At 39.7% G+C, this 19,850-nt stretch overlaps 1 protein-coding gene across 2 annotated transcripts; it reads right to left on the reverse strand.

The window, feature by feature from the left end:
* Positions 1 to 4,083: 4,083 nt before the first annotated feature.
* Positions 4,084 to 18,364, reverse strand: C3H2orf78 (chromosome 3 C2orf78 homolog). Of its 2 annotated transcripts, XM_060188581.1 has the most exons (3): positions 17,065 to 17,190; positions 7,092 to 7,871; positions 4,084 to 6,125 (listed from the first exon to the last, which is right to left on the reverse strand). In XM_060188581.1, exons 1-3 carry the CDS (start codon positions 17,159 to 17,161, stop codon positions 4,246 to 4,248), a joined length of 2,757 nt encoding a protein of 918 aa, XP_060044564.1. In that variant the 5' UTR covers positions 17,162 to 17,190; the 3' UTR covers positions 4,084 to 4,245. The 2 variants fall into 2 exon arrangements, 1 of the variants encoding a protein (XP_060044564.1); XR_009549118.1 differs by lacking the exons at positions 4,084 to 6,125; positions 17,065 to 17,190 and adding an exon at positions 17,758 to 18,364 and having other exon boundaries at positions 7,781 to 7,871.
* Between the last annotated feature and the right edge of the window lie 1,486 nt (positions 18,365 to 19,850).

The following is a 19,850-nucleotide window of genomic DNA, read 5'->3' on the forward strand; positions in this document are numbered from 1 at the left end:
AAAAGAGAAGAAGAGCCAATTATACTTCCATATAGTGAGGTCAGAGAAGCCTTCACAGATCTGAGTGAAGATCACAAGCAGGTAAAATGGTATTCCAGGTAGGGAACAGCCAGTGAAAAGTCTCCATGCCAGGAGCTTGTTGGTGGATTTAAGGAACTGCTAGGCTCCATGTGACTGGAATAAAGTGAGTGGAATAATATGAGTGCAGCAGTGGATTGTGTAGGACAGTGGTCAGCAAACCACAGTGCTGACTGTCTTTGTAAGTGAAGTTTGAACACTTGTTTATATATTTTCTGTGGCTACTTTCTCTTTTATTTATTTTTATTATTTCTTTAAAGATTTTATTTATTTATTTATTCATGAGAAATGATAGGAGAGAGAGAAAGAACCAGACATCACTCTGGTACATGTGTTGCCAGGAATTGAACTTGGGACCTCATGCTTGAGAGTCCGAAGCCTCTATCCACTGCACTACCTCCTGGACCACTCATGGTTACTTTCAAGCGACAGCTGCAGAGTAGAGTGCTGAATCAGAGAAAATTGAGTCTACAAAGACCAACATATCTGACTTTCTGTAAAAGAGTTGCCTTTTATAGGTAGGGCCTTATAGGCCTTTGTGAGGTTGTTGGCTTTGATTCTGAAGAAAAAAAGGGTCCATAGGAAGGTCAGAAGAGGGTCAGGGCCTAAATTACAGTTTGAAAGACTCATTATGGTGGCTGTGTTGACACATTTTTTGGGGAGAAAGGTGAGAACAGGGAACTCAACTAAGACTGTGGTTTAGAGGGTACACTATGTGCCCCAGGCCACTATAGCAAACATATCAGTGTTTAGCAGGATATTTAAAATGGAGGTGGTGGGTGGGATGGGAGGGTTGGTGGGAGAGAGTTTACCCAATAGGGTGCATGCTTTAGCATGCACCAGGCCCAAGCTGGAATTCTGCCATCATGTGGAAATGCTGTGGCATCGGGAAAGTTCCTGTGCTGTGGTGTCTCTCCCTTTCTATCTCAGTGTGAAACCAAAAGAGTGGAAATTTTAGCTTTTGGCTGAGAATGGTGAAATCACTCGTGTGAAACCTAGGAGATACAGAAATAAATATTTAAAGATTTATGGTCACACATGACATGTTAAATACATTTAGCTCACAGGTTCAGTGTTAGGTCATTACTTTCCTTTTAATGCTGTCATATTTTCGAAGTTGGGTTTTTGGCAGTAGCTGTTATAAAAAAAGCAAGTACGATTTAAAACCCAATGTGGAGTAGAACCTGAACTGGAATTGGCATATTGCACCAAAGTAAAAGACTCTGGGGTGGGTGGGTGGGAGAATATAGATCCGAGAAGAATGACAGAGGACCTAGTGGGTGTTGTATTGTTATATGGAAAACTGGGAAATGTTATGCATGTACAAACTATTGTATTTACTGTTGAATGTAAAACATTAATTCCCCAATAAAGAAATAAAAAAATTAAAAAATAAACCCAATGTGGAGGGAGTTGGGTGGTAGCACAGCGGGTTAAGCGCACGTGGCGTAAAGCGCAAGGACCGGCGTAAGGATCCTGGTTCAAGCCCCCCAGCTCCCCACCTGCAGGGGAATCGTTTAACAAGCGGTGAAGCAGGTCTGCAGGTGTCTATCTTTCTCTCCCCCTCTCTGTCTTTCCCTCCTCTCTCCATTTCTCTCTGTCCTATCCAACAACAACGACATCAATAATAACTACAACAATAAAACAACAAGGGCAACAAAAGGGAATAAATAATAAAAATAAATATAAAAAAGCCGAGGGGCTGGGAGGGGCCACACCCAGATGAATGCACAAGCTACTAAGCTCAGGGACCTTGATTTAAGCCTCTACTCCGTACTTGTTGGGGGGGGGAGCTTCATGAGCAGTGAAGTCGTTTGCAGGTGTCTTTCTTTCTCCCTCCTTATCTCTGTCATCCCTCTGAAATTCTCTCTGTTCTGTCTAAGAAAAATTTAAAATTAGTATATGAAAAATAGCTATAGGGAGTGGTGGCTTCATTGTGCAGTCAATGAGCCCCAGTGATAACCCTGGTGGCAAAAACAAACAAACTACTGTGGAGAAATAGACACTGTGGAGAAATAGACAAAGCTGGCCATGTTCAATATAAGTCAAGGTTTGAGATCTTGTTTAGTTATCAGGTAAATGTGCTTAAGAGTAAAACATAAAAAATATTTAAACCCTTATATGTGATATCTTTCAAATATATACATAGTCATGAGGTCATTGTATTATTGGGCAGTGTATTATATTATCAAAGTACTTTTCTTGGGAATACTCTAACAAGTCACCCCAACTAAATAGCCTACAAAGTAGAAAATTGGAGACAAGAAGGTAGCTTACCCTATAGAGTGACATGTTTGAGGACCAGGGCTCCAGTACTAACCAACACCTGGGAGCTTCTGCAGGACAAGTTGTATCAAATCTAAGGGCTCTTTCTGGTAATCCAGAAAATTCTTCCCACTCCTAGACCTTTAATTCAATTACACATGTAAAGGACCTTTTTCTATATGAAGTAACACAGGTTTCAGTGATTAGAACCTGATCTCACTGGGGCCCACTATCCAGTATAGTGCAGGCATAAGTACTTAAATTATTTGTACAGGTAGCTTCATAAATGGGGACTAGTAAGTATTTTTTATAGCCACAGGGTGAGACAGCAAGAATGCCAGGGATATAGAAGTTTGGGAGATCACTTGGATGGAGCTTGAAGAAATCATGCTAAGTGAAATAAGTCAGAAACAGACGTCTGATCTCCTCCACCAGGAGCTTCTGGATGCTGTGTGTTAAGAGCCAGGTTGGCCGCCTATGGGAACTTGCAAACACAGAAGTTTGGAGGCATATAGGCCTCTTATTGAGGCCTTGCCCCCTGCTTGCAAAAATGCAACCTCAGCTCACTGCTGCTCCTCCCTAGTAAAGGGGCACTAGGATAGTGGCTGTGTGTGTTGTGGAAATGGACTGAAGGGGTGCATGTCTTGGGTCAGGTGTGTGCAGGTGTTGAGTCAATGTTGATTCAAAACCCAGAGCCTATTCTGGGAGGGTGTCATGATGCAGCAGTTTACTTGGATAGACTCTGGTTAGCAGCTTCCACTGGTGCACAAGGACCTGGTTTCAAGCTTCAGGTGTCCACCGACAAGGGGGAAGTTACAAGAGTGGTGAAACAGCAATTGAGGTGTCCTCCTCCCTCTCATCACCATCTTCCTCTCTATTTATTCCTTCCCTCTGGATTTGTTTCTGTCCAAAATAAATTTAAAAATCAAAACAAAGAAAATGTCAGCCACTGGAAGACTCTGAACCCTGGTCACTCATTGGGTAGATTTCCCTAAGGTTTTATATGCATCCTCCTCAGATAAAATCATTGCTTGAAAAAGTGAACCAAACATCTTGGATTTGTCTCCTTAATCTATTGTTTTCTAAATACCTGTTGATAGAGGGGATTGAATTGTTATGTGGAAAACTAGAATGTTACATATGTATGAAGTACTGTACTTTATTGTTGACTATAAACTATTAATACTCCCAATAAAGAGTAAAATGAGGAATAACACATTAAAATACCAGTTAAGTGGTTCTGAAATAAAAGAAAGACCAAGCCCTAATCCCCACACACCCATGAAAGTTATTCTTTCTTGTTTTTTCTTTTCTTTTCTTTTTACCAGAGCACTTCTCAGTGCTGGCAAATGATGGTTCAGAGGACAGAAACCTCAGAATTTATCAACATCAGTCTTTCAGCATAACCATTATTCTATCCATCTCCCCTACTCGAAATCCTTTCTTTTTTTTTTTTTTTTACTTTTTTTTCTGTCCAACCCATATTTGATTTCTGCTGTCTTCAACCCAATCAAAGTTTATTTTAACTCTAACCTAGGATCCTTCCATTTCTTCCATCCTGGCTTCTTTTAGTCAGTGCCACAGACTTCCTGTCTTTCTACCTCCTTACTCCTGGACCATATTCCTCCTACACTCTTTCTTAACCCCTTTCCCTCATCCTCCCATCCAACTTTTGAGTTCTTTCTCATGCATTCATTTGATCACCACCCCTCACCAAAGAGAAGCTGCAGCTAACAGCAGTTCCAAACAAAAATACTTTTATTACTTGTGCACTTATCAATTCTATTACATTTATTCAATTTATTAGCTATCAAATGGATCATAATAAATAGAGAAATGTGTATCTGTCTGCATAGGAACAGAGAGTTGGTAGCCAGTTGTCACCAAGAATCGTAGCAATTCTTATTTTACATAGCCATAGTACCGAGCGATTTCCATCTCTTTTTCCCTTTCAATGAAATACTGCATTTTCCCCAAAGCCGTGTACTTGGCAGCATTCTCACGCTCTTGCTGAGCTTTTCTCTTCATGGCCTCCCGCTCTGGCCTCTGCTCTTTTGTAATGGGAGTTGACATTACTGGCTCAGGGACATTGGGCTTTCTCCATGGGATTGGTTGGAAGCAGAAATCCTGGATCAGAAACTGGTTTTGTGACTTGGGTGGAGACTGGCGCTTGATGCCAGTAGTGGGAACAGACTGCCGCTGGAGAGAAATACAAGATGATGTTTTGTAAGGTGCAGGCCTAGAAGCAGCAGAATGAGACACACTGGAGCGAATAGGGTTGGTCATAGCTGAGCGAGTTGGGTTGTTCAAAACTGGCTGAGCTGGTCTGGCAGGAGCTGTCAAAGCTGCAGCAGTTGGACAAGAGGGATTGACAGCAGTAGGTTGAGCTGAGTTAGCAGACTCGGGTCTGGCAGGATAAGCCACAGCAGGCCGATGTGAGGACAAAGGTTGTGGCCTTCGAGGAACAGGTCGAGCTTGAGACTTGTCCAAGGCTGGAAAAGGCAAAGGCACCAACTTCACTTTCCCAGGTGGCGGCAGCTCATACTGGGAGGGAGAGGAACACTCTTCCTCAGCATTGCTGGGTGCTTTCAGGGCTGTCCCCTCACCTGGGGCATCTAACCATGCTTTGACAGCTGTAGACAACTGCTGGGGGTCTTTGGGTCTACTTGGGTTTCCAAGGGCCCGAGAGGAAGAGAGCCCAGTTTTCTTGTCACTCTTCTTCCCTAGTGCGTGAAAAACCTGCACCGACTCCAGCATATGCAAGCCTAGGCAGCTTCGAGGCTTCTTAAAGACCTCTGGACTAAAGTCAGGCTGATTTTTCTTACGCTTCATCCCGGCAATAGTTGGTTTCTCTTCTGTCTTGACTTTGTTCCCTGATGCTTTATTCTCATCAGTTATTTTGGTGTTTTCTTTGGTCTTTTTCTGCCCCTGGTTCTTTGTTTTGCTGATCCTGCTGGATGCAGCTTTCTGAGATTTGTCATTAGGAAGCTTTTCGATGTCAGTAGGAGCCCTGTCATTGGGTTCTTCATTGCAGAGAACCACTTGTCCTACCAGCACACTCTCTTGGCTGTTTTGCAGGGTGTCAGCCTTGAGAGGACCATCCACAGGCTTGGAAGCCACATGTGTGATATTCCTGACATCATCAGAGAGACTTTTCATGACACTTGACTCTCCTTGCACCTCACTAAATTTGATGACTCCCTCATCTTTGACTTGGAATGTGTTGAAATCTTTGGCTTGGTCAAGGTCACTGAAGGAATAAAAGAGCTGGGGCAGGTGAATCTCTCCCACTGGTGTAGTGATGTCAGCAAAACCACCACAAGGTTTAGCCCCATTTTCAAGTGTTTCCTGATCGTTGTGGCACAGAATATTGTTCCTCAGGCCTATATTTTCACAACCAGACTGGTTCTCTTGGCCAAGAGGGTCTAGGCAGGCCAGGAGTTGTTGAATGTCAGGGATTTCTAGAGGGCACAGTGGAGGGTCTTCATTTTCTATTGGGATCTGATAGGCATCAAGAGACTTGGCAAGTTCGATGTTAATCTCATTCAAATTTTTATTCTGTGTTTGTTCCAGGTTTTGCGTGGGAGGCAGAGCCAGGTTACCGGAACTCTGAATTGGAGTTAGCATAGGAATTTCCCCAACCTCAGGCGATGAGTGCCTGTCAAGAATCTGGATTTGGCTACTTCCTGCCTTGGTGAATTCTGGAGATTGGGACAGACAAAGTGTCTGACCTGGGTGTTGCAATCCATAGGAAGTCTCCATCCCCAATGAAGGGTCCATCACTACAAAGAAATCAAGGAGCAAGTCAGTCCTTGGTAACTGAGATATTCCCCTCTAAGGCACCAGTACAACACTGAGCACCTTCCAGCAATGGGCAGGTATTTCTACTAGATTTTCATAGAAATCAGGACCAGGCCCTTGCTTGGCATTAAGAAGTTCTTAATGTGGTCTGGGAGGTGGAGCAGTGGCTAAAGCACTAGACTCTCAAGCAAGAGATCCTGAGTTCAATCCCTGGCAGTACATATACCAGAGTGATATCTGGTTCTTTCTCTCTCTCCTATCTTTCTCATTAATGAATAAATAAAATCTTTAAAAAAAAAGAAGTTCTTAATGGTGAACATATGTTGTCATTGCTTATCAGTTTTGTTTTATTTCATAGTTATTGAAAGCCAAATAAAATTAATTTCAGATTTTGAAATGTTTTATACAATCTAGCACTCTCACCAGTCTTCTCAATTCTCTCCACTTTATTGAGAAAATAAGAATACATTATGGACCCTAAAAATAGATACCATATTTGTGATATATACAAGCAATGACAATTTCTTGGCTTTATTTCTTTTGACAGTATCTCAGAACACTGAACTTAAATCTTGGTGTAGAGCAGTGAGAGGAATTCAAATGAACTTATCACAGCAAGAGTTCTGAAATGCCTTCTTAAGAGTCTAGAACAACAATTTAAGTGAGGGCATTCCTTACAGTGTGATAGTACAGGAAACTGATAAATTATGGTAGTGAAAGAAATGTAGTTCTTAATTTGTTCTGATGTTATGTTATGTTTGTTATGTCACATCATGTTATGTTATGTAACCTAGACAGTTTTGATAACATCTGCATTAGAGGTTCTTACATAGTGTTTGAAAGTAGAGAGCACAGTACAAGTGAGAGTAACCTCAGAACTTAAGTTATACGTTATCTGTGGACTCACTAATTCCCTAACTGTGAACTCTAATACTGCTCACACTCACCTTGTAAACCGGTTTCTGTGCTGGGTTGAGTTGACACAGAGTAGTACATTCCAGAGGTGGAGACTGGTGGTAGTGTATTTGTGGGCTGAACCTCCTTGAGTACCATCACCATTTCAGGATATAAGTTGTTTAAAGTTTGAGGAACAGAGCCCCTATTTTCTGGGTATGACTCAGAGCCATAGGACTGCAGGCAGGGTCCAAGTTCTCCAGACAGCAGAGGCCCCAGTGTGCCTTGATTACAGTAATATACCTGGTTTCCTTCCTGATAGGGAAGTGCCAAGCTAGGTGCCTGATTTGGAATCTGATATGTTGTCCCCTGCACAAGGCTGGCAGAAAGGGATGGATACATAGTAATCATGTTTTTGGCACCTGGAGTTTTATCATACTGAGCTACCATAGACATGGAGGCGACAGCTTTGTCTTGGTCAATGAGGGTCACAGTGAAGTCTTCAAGAGAAGATGACTTGTTTTCAGTGCTTCCTGTGACATCCCACTCCAAGATACTTGGGTAGGAAGTAGCTGAAGTGGAGATCTGGCTCTGGCCAGTACCTCTAGGCAACGTGGTTGTGCTAGGCTGCTGGTAAAGGTAAGCGCTAGGCATGAGTGGTTGTAAAGAGGTGTTAGAGGCTGATGGTAGTAGCCATGGGGAGCTGACAGCTGGAGAAGAGTCTCTGGAGAAGTTGCAGACGCTTGCTGTTAGGGAAGCTGCACTGCTCACAATAGGCAGAGAGAACTGTAATGAATTTGAAGTTCCCAGTAATGTTGAGTTTTGGAAATTTTCTGTAGTGAACAAGATAATGATAAAAAAAATCAGTGATATTGATCAGTTTCACTTATCAGTCTAAATTTAAAGTTATTACCATCAGGAAGTCTTTAATACTGATCCTTAGTGAGAGCAAAGGCAAACGCTAGAAGAAGTGAGAGCAAAAACAAACAATGTCGACAGAGGTAGATACCATAATGGTTATGACCACAGACTGTCAAGCCTGAGTCTCTAAACTCCCAGGTTCAATTCCCCATATCATCAAAATCTAGAGCTGATCAGTGCTCTGGTAAAAAAATAAAAATAATATAAATATAAAATAAAAACAATGTTTGGTGATTTTAAGTGCTGGAGCATTTTGATGGCTCCTCGATTCCCACCATAGGCTGAGTATACTAGATATTCAGGTGCTCTGGTTCTTAGGTTATTCTGAGTCAAAGATGACTTCAGCTTGTCCTACCTTTCCCTGGAGACTATACTGCTATTTATTCAAATGCTGTTTCCTAGAATGGAATATTTTACTTTGTTGTTGTTATCATAGCTAAAGCTATAAAAATGTAAAGGCAGACAATAATAGATGATACCACAGCACCTAAGATTTTTCATTGCAGTTGGGGCTGGGCTTGAACCTGGTTTGGACACATGAGAAAGCAGCACACTGTTCAAGTGTGTTATTTTGATGGGCCTAGTGGAAGCATTTTAATGCTAGTAAATTCTGGGACCCAGGGGGTGGTGCACCCATTTACGTGCACATAGTACTAAGCTCAGTGATCCAGGTTTGAGTCCCCTGCTTCCTACCTGCTGAGGAGAAGTTATCATAAGAGGCAAATCAGGTCTTAGGTGCCTTTCTCTCTCCCTCTCGATCTTCCCCATCGCTCTTATTTTTCTCTCTGTCCTATCTAATAAAATTGGGGTGGGGGAGCAGGAAGGCTGCCAGGAGCAGTGGATTCATAGTGCTAGCACCAAGCCTCAGTGATAACCCTGGAGAACTTCTAACATTTTTATTTACAAAGCTCAGAGAAATAAATCTTTTAATATAGATTTTTTTTGGCCAGTTAATAGAATATAGGTGCTATGGCTGAGTGGCAGCACACCCTGGAGCGTGCACATTTTACAGTGTGCAAGGATTCAGGTTCTAGCCCTTAGTTCCCATCTGCATAGTGGGAAGCTTCACAAATGGTGAAGCAGTGCTGCAGGTCTCTCTGCCTCTACTTCTCTGTCTCTCCTTCCCTATTCTTCCCTCCTCTCTAAATTTCTGTTTATATCCAAAAATAATAATGTAAATAAATATTTAAAACATAAGGTAGCCAGATGATGACAGAACTGGTTGAGCACTACACTGTTACCATGTTCAGTTTCTGAGTTCAAGTCCCTGGTCCCACCTGCAGGTGTGGAGGGTGCTTCATGAGCAGTAAAGCAGTGCTTAACTTTACTCTCTCTTTCTGTCTCACTCCCCTCTCAGTTTCTTTCTGTCGTATAAGAAGAAAAAAAAAAGATAGAGAGAAAGATAAAAGAAGAAAAAGAAAAAAATGGCTATGAGGACAGTTGGATTCATTGTTCAGGCACCATGGTATGTAGTAACCCTGGTAGAAATGAAATTAGTAAAACTATCACCATTATGATCTTCAGAGGCTTACTTACTTTGTACAATTCAAGTATAACTAAATCCAGTTTATTATTATTATTGTCATTATTACTATTGTTATTATTTCACTATTTGGACTTAACTGCTTCATGATGAGTATTCTTTTTTATTGTCTTAAGTTCTCTTTGTTTTCTTTATTGGGGATTAATGTCTTACATTTGACAGTAAATACAATAGTTTGTACATGCATAACATTTTTCAGTTTTCCACATAACAGTTCAGCCCCCACTACGTCCTCTATCATCCTTTTCCAGAAGCAGTGGAACCTATATTCTCCCCACCCACCCACCCCAGAGTCTTTTACTTTTACTCTTTTACCGGTGGTGGTACACCTGGTTGAGTTCACATCTTACAATGCTTAAGGACTTGGGTTCAAGTCCCACTTTTCACCTGCAGGAGGAAAACTTCAAAAGTGGTGAAGCAGTGATGCAGAGGTCTCTTTGTCTCTCCCTCTGTATATCCCCCTTCCTCTCTATTTCTGGCTGTCTGTAGCAAATAAATAAAGATAAATATTTAAAAAGAGTAAAAAACAATGAAAACTTAAAAAAAAAAGAATCAATTTTACTCCCCTCAGTGACTACCTAAGAGATTGTCAAAAATTGTGTATAGTTTTTATTTTTTATTTTATTTTTTAATATTTTATTTATTTATTATTATTGGATAGTAATAAATGGGGGAGATAGAGATGGAGAGAGACTGAGAGACACTGGCAGCCCTGCTTAACCTGAAGTTTTCCTGCTGCAGGTGGGGACCAGGGGCTTGAACCTGGGTCCTTGTACACTGTAGTGTATGCACTTAACCAGGTATGCTACTGCCTGGCCCCTATTTTTACTTTATTTTTATTTTTTTATTTATTGGCTAGAGACAGAGAAAAATTGAGAGGGAAGAAGGAGAGAGACACCAGCAACACGGCTCCACCACTTGTGAAGCTTTCCCCATGCAGGTGGGGACAGAGGGCTTGAACCCAGGTTCTTGTGCACTGTAATGTGTGCACTCAAACACATGCACTACCACCGGATCCTAAAAAGTGCTTTTTGAGAGAAGGAAGTCATATAGACCTTCTGAGTCTCAGATTCAAACTTCTCATCTATAAAGTCGTTATAGCGACAACAGTAAAATATGAGTAATAATGCATAAGTGAATAAAATGTATATAATATTATTTACATAGAGGAAGATACAGTGTGTTCTGGAAAGATATTTTATCACAGAACTAGAAATAAGTCAGAAACGAAGGATGAATATGGGATGATCTCACTCTCAGGCAGAAGTTGAAAAACAAGATCAGAAAAGAAAACACAAGTAGAACCTGAAATGGAATTGGCGTATTTCGCCAAAGTAAAAGACTCTGGGGTGGGTGGGTGGGTGGGGAGAATACAGATCCATGAAGGATGATAAATGACATAGTGGGGGTTGTATTGTTAAATGGGAAACTGGGGAATGTTATGCATGTACAAACTATTGTATTAACTGTTGAATGTAAAACATTAATTCCCCAATAAAGAAATAAATTTAAAAAAAAAGAACTAGAGATAAATATATGGAAAATAATTAATGTAGCAAAAGTAATAGGTTTACTTACAATCAAAACCAAGATTACCAGTAATGAATTTCTGTATCACATGTGCAATATCTTATAAGATGTATTTATTAGACAGAGACAGAAACTGAGGGCAGGGGTAGATAGCATAATGGTTATGCAAACAGACTGTCATGCCTGAGGCTCCAAAGTCCCATGTTCAATTCCCCACACCATCATAAACCAGAGCTGGACACTGCTCTGGTAGGAAAAAAAGAAAAAAAAAAAAAAGACAGAAACTGAGTTATTTTACCAGCTCCAGTTGATAAAAGAAGAGGGAGGTAAGGGGAGAGAAAAGGAGATGCCAGACACATTACTTCACTCCTTGTAAATTTCACTTCTGCAGATGGGAATCAGGAGTTTGAACCCATTTCCTTGTGCATGGCAATACACACATGCATTATTATGAAAGTACATATTGTGTTTGATTATACAACTAACTACAATCAACTACAGATCACACTATAGATTAACTCAAATATATTTCTAGTTAGTACAGACAGACAGAAAAACTCTTAGTAAAAATTTCATAACAAAGAACAACAAAGGAACCCTAAAGCAACCAGAAGGACAGAAATCACTAAAGTTAGGGCAGAAATAAATAACACTGAGAATAAGAAAACCATACAAAAGATCAACGAAAGTAAATGTTGGTTCTTCAAAAGAGTGAACAAAATCGACAAACCTTTAGCCAGACTCACAAAACAAAAAAGGGAGAAGACCCAAATAAATCAGATAGTAAATGAAAGAGGAGATATCATAACAGACACCACAGAAATTCAACATATCATGCGAGGCTTCTATGAACAACTATATGCCACCAAGCTAGAGAACCTGGAAGAAATGGACGATTTCCTAGATACCTACCAACTTCCAAAACTAAGTAAAGAAGAAGTGGATAACATGAACAGGCCCATCATAGCCAATGAAATTGAAACAGTTATCAAAAATCTCCCCAATACCATATGGTTTTACAAATGAATTCTACAAAACCTTCAAAGAAGAACTAATACCTCTTCTTTTAAAAGTCTTCCAGAAGATTGAAGACACTGGAACACTCCCTGCCAGCTTCTATGAAGCTAACATCACTCTGATACCAAAAGCAGACAGGGACACAACCAAAAAAGAAAACTACAGACCAATATCTCTGATGAACATAGATACTAAAATACTGAACAAAATTCTAGCCAACCGGATACAGCAGTATATTAAAAAGATTGTTCATCATGACCAAATGGGGTTTATCCCAGGCATGCAAGGTTGGTTTAATATACGTAAATCAATCAATGTGATCCACCACATCAACAAAAGCAAGACAAAAACCCACATGGTCATATCAATAGATGCAGAGAAAGCCTTGGACAAAATACAACATCCCTTTATGATCAAAACACTACAAAAAATGGGAATAGATGGGAAATTCCTGAAGATAGTGGAGTCTATATATATAGCAAACCTACAGCCAACATCATACTCAATGGTGAAAAACTGGAAGCATTTCCCCTCAGATCAGGTACTAGACAGGGCTGCCCACTATCACCATTACTATTCAACATAGTGTTGGAAGTTCTTGCCATAGCAATCAGGCAGGAGCAAGGAATTAAAGGGATACAGATTGGAAGAGAAAAAGTCAAACTCTCCATATTTGCAGATGACATGATAGTATACACAGGAAACCTAAGGAATCCAGCAAGAAGCTTTTGGAAATCATCAGGCAATACAGTAAGGTGTCAGGCTACAAAATTAACATTCAAAAGTCAGTGGCAAACACTAAGTTAGAAGAAATCGAAATCCAGAAATCAATTCCTTTTACTATAGCAACAAAAACAATAAAATATCTAGGAGTAAACCTAACCAAAGAAGTGAAAGACTTGTACACTGAAAATTATGAGTCACTACTCAAGGAAATTGAAAAAGACACAAAGAAGTGGAAAGATATTCCATGTTCATGGGTCGGTAGAATTAACATCATCAAAATGAATATACTACCCAGAGCCATCTACAAATTTAATGCTATCCCCATTAAGATCCCAAGCACATTTTTTAGGAGAATAGAACAAATGCTACAAATGTTTATCTGGAACCAAAAAGACCTAGAATTGCCAAAACAATCTTGAGAAAAAAGAACAGAACCGGAGGCATCACACTCCCAGATCTCAAATTGTATTATAGGGCCATTGTCATCAAAACTGCTTGGTAATGTAACATGAATAGACACACTGACCAGTGGAATAGAATTGAGAGCCCAGAAGTGAGCCCCCACACCTATGGACATCTAATCTTTGACAAAGGGGCTCAGACTATTAATGGGGAAAGCAGAGTCTCTTCAACAAATGGTGTTGGAAACAATGGGTTGAAACATGCAGAAGAATGAAACTGAACCACTGTATTTCACCAAATACAAAAGTAAATTCCAAGTGGATCAAGGACTTGGATGTTAGACCAGAAACTATCAGATACTTAGAAGAAAATATTGGCAGAACTCTTTTTCCGCATACATTTTAAAGACATCTTCAATGAAATGAATCCAGTTACAAAGAAGACTAAAGCAAGTATAAACCTATGGGACTACATCAAATTAAAAAGCTTCTTCACAGCAAAAGAAACCACTACCCAAACCAAGAGACCCCTCACAGAATGGGAGAAGATCTTTACATGCCATACATCAGACAAGAGTTTAATAACCAACATATATAAAGAGCTTGACAAACTCAACAACAAAAAAGACAAATAACCCCATTTAAAAATGGGGGGAGTACTTGGACAGAATATTCACCACAGAAGAGATCCAAAAGGCCAAGAAACGCATGAAAAAATGCTCCAAGTCTTTGATTGTCAGCGAAATGCAAATAAAGACAACAAGGAGATACCACTTCACTCCTGTGAGAATGTCATACATCAGAAAAGGTAACAGCAGCAAATGCTGGAGAGGGTGTGGGCTCAAAGGAACCCTCCTGCACTGCTGGTGGGAATGTCAATTGGTCCAACCTCTGTGGAGAACAGTCTGAAGAACTCTCAGAAGGCTAGAAATGGACCTACCCTATGATCCTGCAATTCCCCTCCTGGGGATATATCCTAAGGAACACAACATACCCATCCAAAAAGATCTGTGTACACATATGTTCTTGGCAGCACAATTTGTAATAGCCCAAACCTGGAAGCAATCCAGGTGTCCAACAACAGATGAGTGGCTGAGCAAGTTGTGGTATATATACACAATGGAATACTACTCAGCTGTAAAAAATGGTGACTTCACCATTTTCAGCTGATCTTGGATGGACCTTGAAAAAATCATGTTGAGTGAAAGAAGTCAGAAACAGAAGGATGAATATGGGATGATCTCACTCTCAGGCCGAAGTTGAAAAACAGGATCAGAAAAGAAAACACAAGTAGAACCTGAAATGGAATTGGCGTATCGCACCAAAGTAAAAGACTCTGGGGTGGGGGTGGGTGGGTGGGGAGAATACAGGTCCAAGAAGGATTCAGAGGACCTAGTGGGGGTTGTATTGTTATATGGGAAACTGGGGAATGTTATGCATGTACAAACCATTGTACTTACTGTTGAATGTAAAACATTAATTCCCCAATAAAGAAAATCAGAAAGGAAAAAAAAAAGAAACAGAGGGAACAAGTGAGGGAAACCAAAATCCCATGTCAATTTGAAAAAAAAATTCATAACAAGCAGAAAAGTGTAATACATGTGAATGTATAGGTAGCCAAAATATATGTGAACAAATACTTCTACAAAAACTGGTACAAGCAGAGTTAGCTAATAATTGCATTATTGTGCTCAAATTTACCCAGAAAGTGCATTAAGGCTAATAGAAATATATTTTGATTACTATAACCACATCACAACTAGAAAGAATACTTAAGTGGGACCATGAAAGTTTTATATTTCTCCTCAAAGCCTAGATAAGAATCATCAACATATAGGAAGTTATCATCCCCCAAGTCTAAAAAAATATCATGATCACTAGAATATATTTGAAGCATATTTTATTTAATGTAAGAACACCAGGGTTCCTTCATAATTTGTTTCAGATAAATGTGAACTAGAGTGTAAGGTTTGACTTTCTCTTACTTTTAGAATCAAAAGACAGCTGGCAACTATTACCATTGTTTTCTGTGTTAGGAAGAAAATACTTGTAATAATGATAAACAACCTTGTCTTGTAATCTACTTATCATACAAAGGAATTAGTCCCTCTGATGTATGTATGAAAAATGTTTTAGGGGCCAGGTAGTGGCACACCTGATTAAGTGCATACATTATAATGCACAAGGACCCAGGTTCAAGCCCCTGGCTCCCACCTGCAGGGGGAAACCTTCATGAGTGGTGAAGCAGTGCTGTAGGTACCTCTCTATCTTCCCCTACCCTATTGATTTCTGGCTGTTTCTATCCAATGAATAAAGATAATTTTTTAAAAATTCAAAAAAAGTTTTATAGTTTCAGCAGGCAATCTATATAGTCTAAAAATGACATAAAACATTGCAAATTCTCTTTCTTTCAGTCTACTAGATCACCAGTTTTATTGGGTTCTTGTTTCTAAACATAATTTAAGCATAATTTCTAAAAATAATTTCTAAGCATAATTTCTAAAACATATTTTTAACATGTTTATACTCAAAATGTCAAGTGTCATCTGTATTCTGAGAGACATTAGATAAGATTAAAGGGTCAAGGATGACAGCTTTTCCTAGTGAGACTGTATTCTAACTTAAGTTTTCCTTCCCAATCTATTAGTCTAGGCATTTAAACTAATAATAGTAGACTATTAATAGACTAAAATTAGCTGTTTTGTCCTGATCTTAAGTTGTTTTTTGTCTTAACAGTTTTCATTGTACTCTTGGCTTGAATTTAAAACTCTGCAACATTTGAACCCAAAGTACCATTCTTCGTCTCTATCTTCTCCCTCTTCATTCTTTTATTTACTCTTCTTTCTTGGTTGCTATTAGTCTGTACTTAATGAAAACAACCCTAAATTTCTCTACCTTTAAGTTGAAAAACAAAATCAGAAGAGAAAATACAAGTAGAACCTGAACTGGAGTTGCTGTTTTGCACCAAAGTAAAAGACTCTGTAGTGGGTGGGAGGGAGAATACAGGTCCAAAAAGGATGACAGAGGACCTAGTAGGTTTTGTATTGTTATGAGGAAAACTGAGAAATGTTATACATGTACAAACTATTGTATTTACTGTCGAATGTAAAACATTAATCCCCCAATAAAGAAATTAAAAAATTTCTCTACCTTTGAATATTTGACTCCCTATAAAGCATACTGTCAACCGCTGCCCCCAAATTTTCTCTTTCTCACTTAATGTAGATAGAAATTTTCAAAACAAGGGACCATACGGTGGCACACCTGGTTAAGTGTATATATTCCCATGTTCAAGGACTGAGGTTCAAGTCCCCACTTGCAAGGTAAAAGCTTCACAACCAGTGTTATCAATACTTCAGATGCCTTTCTGTCTCTCTCTTTTTCTCTCTCTCTCTGTCTCACCCTTCCTTCTCAATTTCTCTGTCTTATCAAATAAAAAAAAAGAAAGCTTCAAAACTTGGACTTTTAACAGGACTTAAATTACTTTTTAACAGCACCTAAATCTACAATACTGAAGTTGAAATATTAGTGGAGGAAGACCATTCAGAATGAAACATCTTGTATAAAGTTAGCATTCAGTGTCACCTAGGTTTTCTATTTCTTTTTAAACACTATCAGGAAGAATCTGATTTAGTTTTCTCCATGCCTCTTGTTTTAACATTCAATAATACAAAAAAAAGGAAAGGAATAGAGGATGATCAATCTAACGTATTAATGTAACATATAAAAATAAGTTTTATGTCTAAGAGGATCAATTATTTTCCCAAAGTCATACAACTAATAAATGCCTTAGTCAAAACAAAAAGTAGGCCTCCAGCTCTTTTGACTCCACTATTACACTTAGGATTAAAAAATTCTAATGAGAAAACATAAAGTTTCTTTCTTTACCTGACATAGTCAGAGGTGAGGAAGCACCCACTGCAGATATAATGGAGGAGGATAAAATAGGAGAGGATGTCTGAGTGGCTGAACCCAAAGAGCACATGTGTCCAGTATGAAGGTCATTGGTTACTGGTCACTGGTCACTGGTCACTGGTCACTTGCGATGATACAAACTTATTTACAGACAGCTCCATGGAAACCCCAAGATTCTACCAGGTAGTAGTTTGGTGGGAGAATGATGTCACAGATAGGCAGTTTAAAGGTATGAAATAGCCAATGAGGAGGTCATATTTCCCACAAAAAGATAGGATTGGGTGGAGAGTATGTATGGAAGGGGAGTTGAAAACATCTAAGTAATTGAATCCTTCAAGAATCCCCCAACCTCTTATGTTAGTTACGGAAATCATCTCAGTTTTTCTTAGATGTTTTGATTAATAGTATTCACTAATGTTCTATTTTCAACATTATCAGTTTATACCTTACATTTACATGTATAACATGGGGCTATAAATGTAAGTTATAAACTATCTACTAATTATAAACAGTGACTAGACTTACAGAATTTCAAATATCTATAAATATGTTTTTATAATGTGGATAAATAAAATTAATATCCTTAGGGGTGAAGGTTAGCGGTATCTAAGTTGAACAATGACAGTTACTATGAAATTGTATCAGGGGTCTGATTAGTGGACTCACTGCAGCTTTTAAGGGCCAAAGGAAGGGCCTAGGAGTTCTTTTCATGACGTTAAAGAGCAGGGTTAAGTTCTTGAGTGTACTTGTGGGGAATGATATAATCCAAAACCTTTCTCCTTTAGCTTGTTCTTCTTGGATCTTAATTTTCTCAGACTAATTAGTCCCAGGTTGGACTTCCATCCCTTGTCTGTTTTTCTTCTCTCACCTTCATTAAAGTTGTTGTTTCTAGGACAGGTTTTGGTCCTGTATGTTTGTTCTTGTCAACTTCTAGCTGTAGTGGTCTTCTTTTCAGTGTTTCCGGTGCTTCACAAATGGACTATCACCATCAGAAGTAAACACCACATAGAGAGAAGATATGACTTGCCCAGCCTTTAGTTGCAATTCTCTTGGCCATGATTTGCTACCTCTGGTTTCTTGGGTGCTGGGGACTTCCTGCCATCCTGTTTTTTCAGTCAGTTCTTACTTGAGAGACCTTGGAGACATTTTTTCTTTCATCTTTTCTTCTCAAGTTTAAGTGTGTCCACCATGACAGTTACTTAGCCTCCTCCCCCCTTGTAAACAGCCACTATAGAATGTTGGGTCTCAAGTATTCTCTGTCAGCCATATTTGTGTTTGAGACCCAGCATAGTGAAAAGGACAATACTGACAGGTAGAAAAAAAAACATCAGTGGAGAATAGGGAACAGGCATGGTTAAAAAGCACAAGGAAGGGCAGTAGTAGATAGCATAATGGTTATGCAAAGAGACTCTCATGCCTGAGGCTCCAAAGTCTCAAGTTCAGTCCCTTGCACCAGCATGAAAGCCAGTCTCCTGATCTGAGCAGTGCTGCGGCAAAACAACAACAACAAAAAAAAAAAAAGGAAAAGGAGACTCATGGATTTTTTTAATTGAAAAGTTCTCATATTTATACCTCATTTCCTATTAACAGGACAGATAATTTGAGGCCGGGTGGTGGTGTACCTGGTTGAGCACACATATTATAATGCACAAGGACCTGGGTTCAAGCCCCTGATCCCCATCTGCAGGGGGAAAGCTTCAGAAGTGGTGAAGCAGGGCTGCAGATGTCTCTCTGTCTTTCTCCCTATCACTGCTTCCCTCTCAATTTCTGGTTTCCTCTATCCAAATAAAGAAAGAAAGAAAGAAAGAAAGAAAGAAAGATAATTAAAAATGTTAAAAAAGGACAGGCAATTCAATATACTTGCAACTGTCATTTTCATCTTAATTTTTGTTTTAACACTTTTTATTCTTTTTTTTTTTAATTTTTTATTTAAGAAAGGATTAGTGAACAAAAGCATAAGGTAGGAGGGGTACAACTCCACACAATTCCCACCACCCAATCCCCCTATCCCACTCCCTCCCATGGTAGCTTTCCCATTCTCTATCCCTCTGGGAGCATGGACCCAGAGTCGTTGAGGGTTGCAGAAGGTAGAAGGTCTGGCTTCTGTAGTTGCTTCCCCACTGAACATGGGCGTTGACTGGTCGGTCCATACCCCCAGTCTGCCTCTCTCTTTCCCTAGTAGGGTGTGTCTCTGGGGAAGCTGAGCTCCAGGACACATTGGTGGGGTCTTCAATCCAGGGAAGCCTAGCCAGCATCCTGGTGGCATCTGGAACCTGGTGATTGAAAAGAGAGTTAACATATGAAGCCAAACAATTTGTTGAGCAATCATGGATCCCAAGCTTGGAATAGTGGAGAGGAAGTGTTAGGGAGGTACTCACTGCAAACTCTAGTGTAATCCTGCTTTCAGGTATATATTTTGCAGTAGTTTATGGATACGTGTGCACATAAGCTCTCTCTCACAGAAACTGGTGTATATCTAGGTTATGGGACTTTGTTAGAAAGTGAACTACCTGAGATGAAATTAGAGTGTACTATTAAACGAAAGGTCTCACCCGAGTAATGAAGCTGAAGGGTTGTCATTCCACACGTGAAGTCTCTGGATACAGTCTGAGGTGAAGCATGTTGAGATGGCAATCGTTGCTTTGCTTAGGTTGTGATCGGCGGATGCAATATTATTTGGTTTGGATTGGGAGATGTATACGGGAAAGTGGGCCCTATCCAAGGGTTCCAGGACTGGGGGAAGTAGGGGCTCTATAGTG

Source organism: Erinaceus europaeus, chromosome 3 (assembly GCF_950295315.1).
Source record: "Erinaceus europaeus chromosome 3, mEriEur2.1, whole genome shotgun sequence".
Taxonomy (NCBI): domain Eukaryota; kingdom Metazoa; phylum Chordata; class Mammalia; order Eulipotyphla; family Erinaceidae; genus Erinaceus; species Erinaceus europaeus.

Bases quoted from the DNA above. Each gene is read 5' to 3' on its own strand.
- C3H2orf78 (XM_060188581.1), bottom strand. From the start codon at position 17,161: ATGTGCTCTTTGGGTTCAGCCACTCAGACATCCTCTCCTATTTTATCC. The intron at 7,872-17,064 runs GTAAAGAAAGAA...TGTTCACTACAG, and splicing joins CTCACCTCTGACTATGTCAG to AAAATTTCCAAAACTCAACA. The intron at 6,126-7,091 runs GTGAGTGTGAGC...ATTTCTTTGTAG, and splicing joins CACAGAAACCGGTTTACAAG to TGATGGACCCTTCATTGGGG.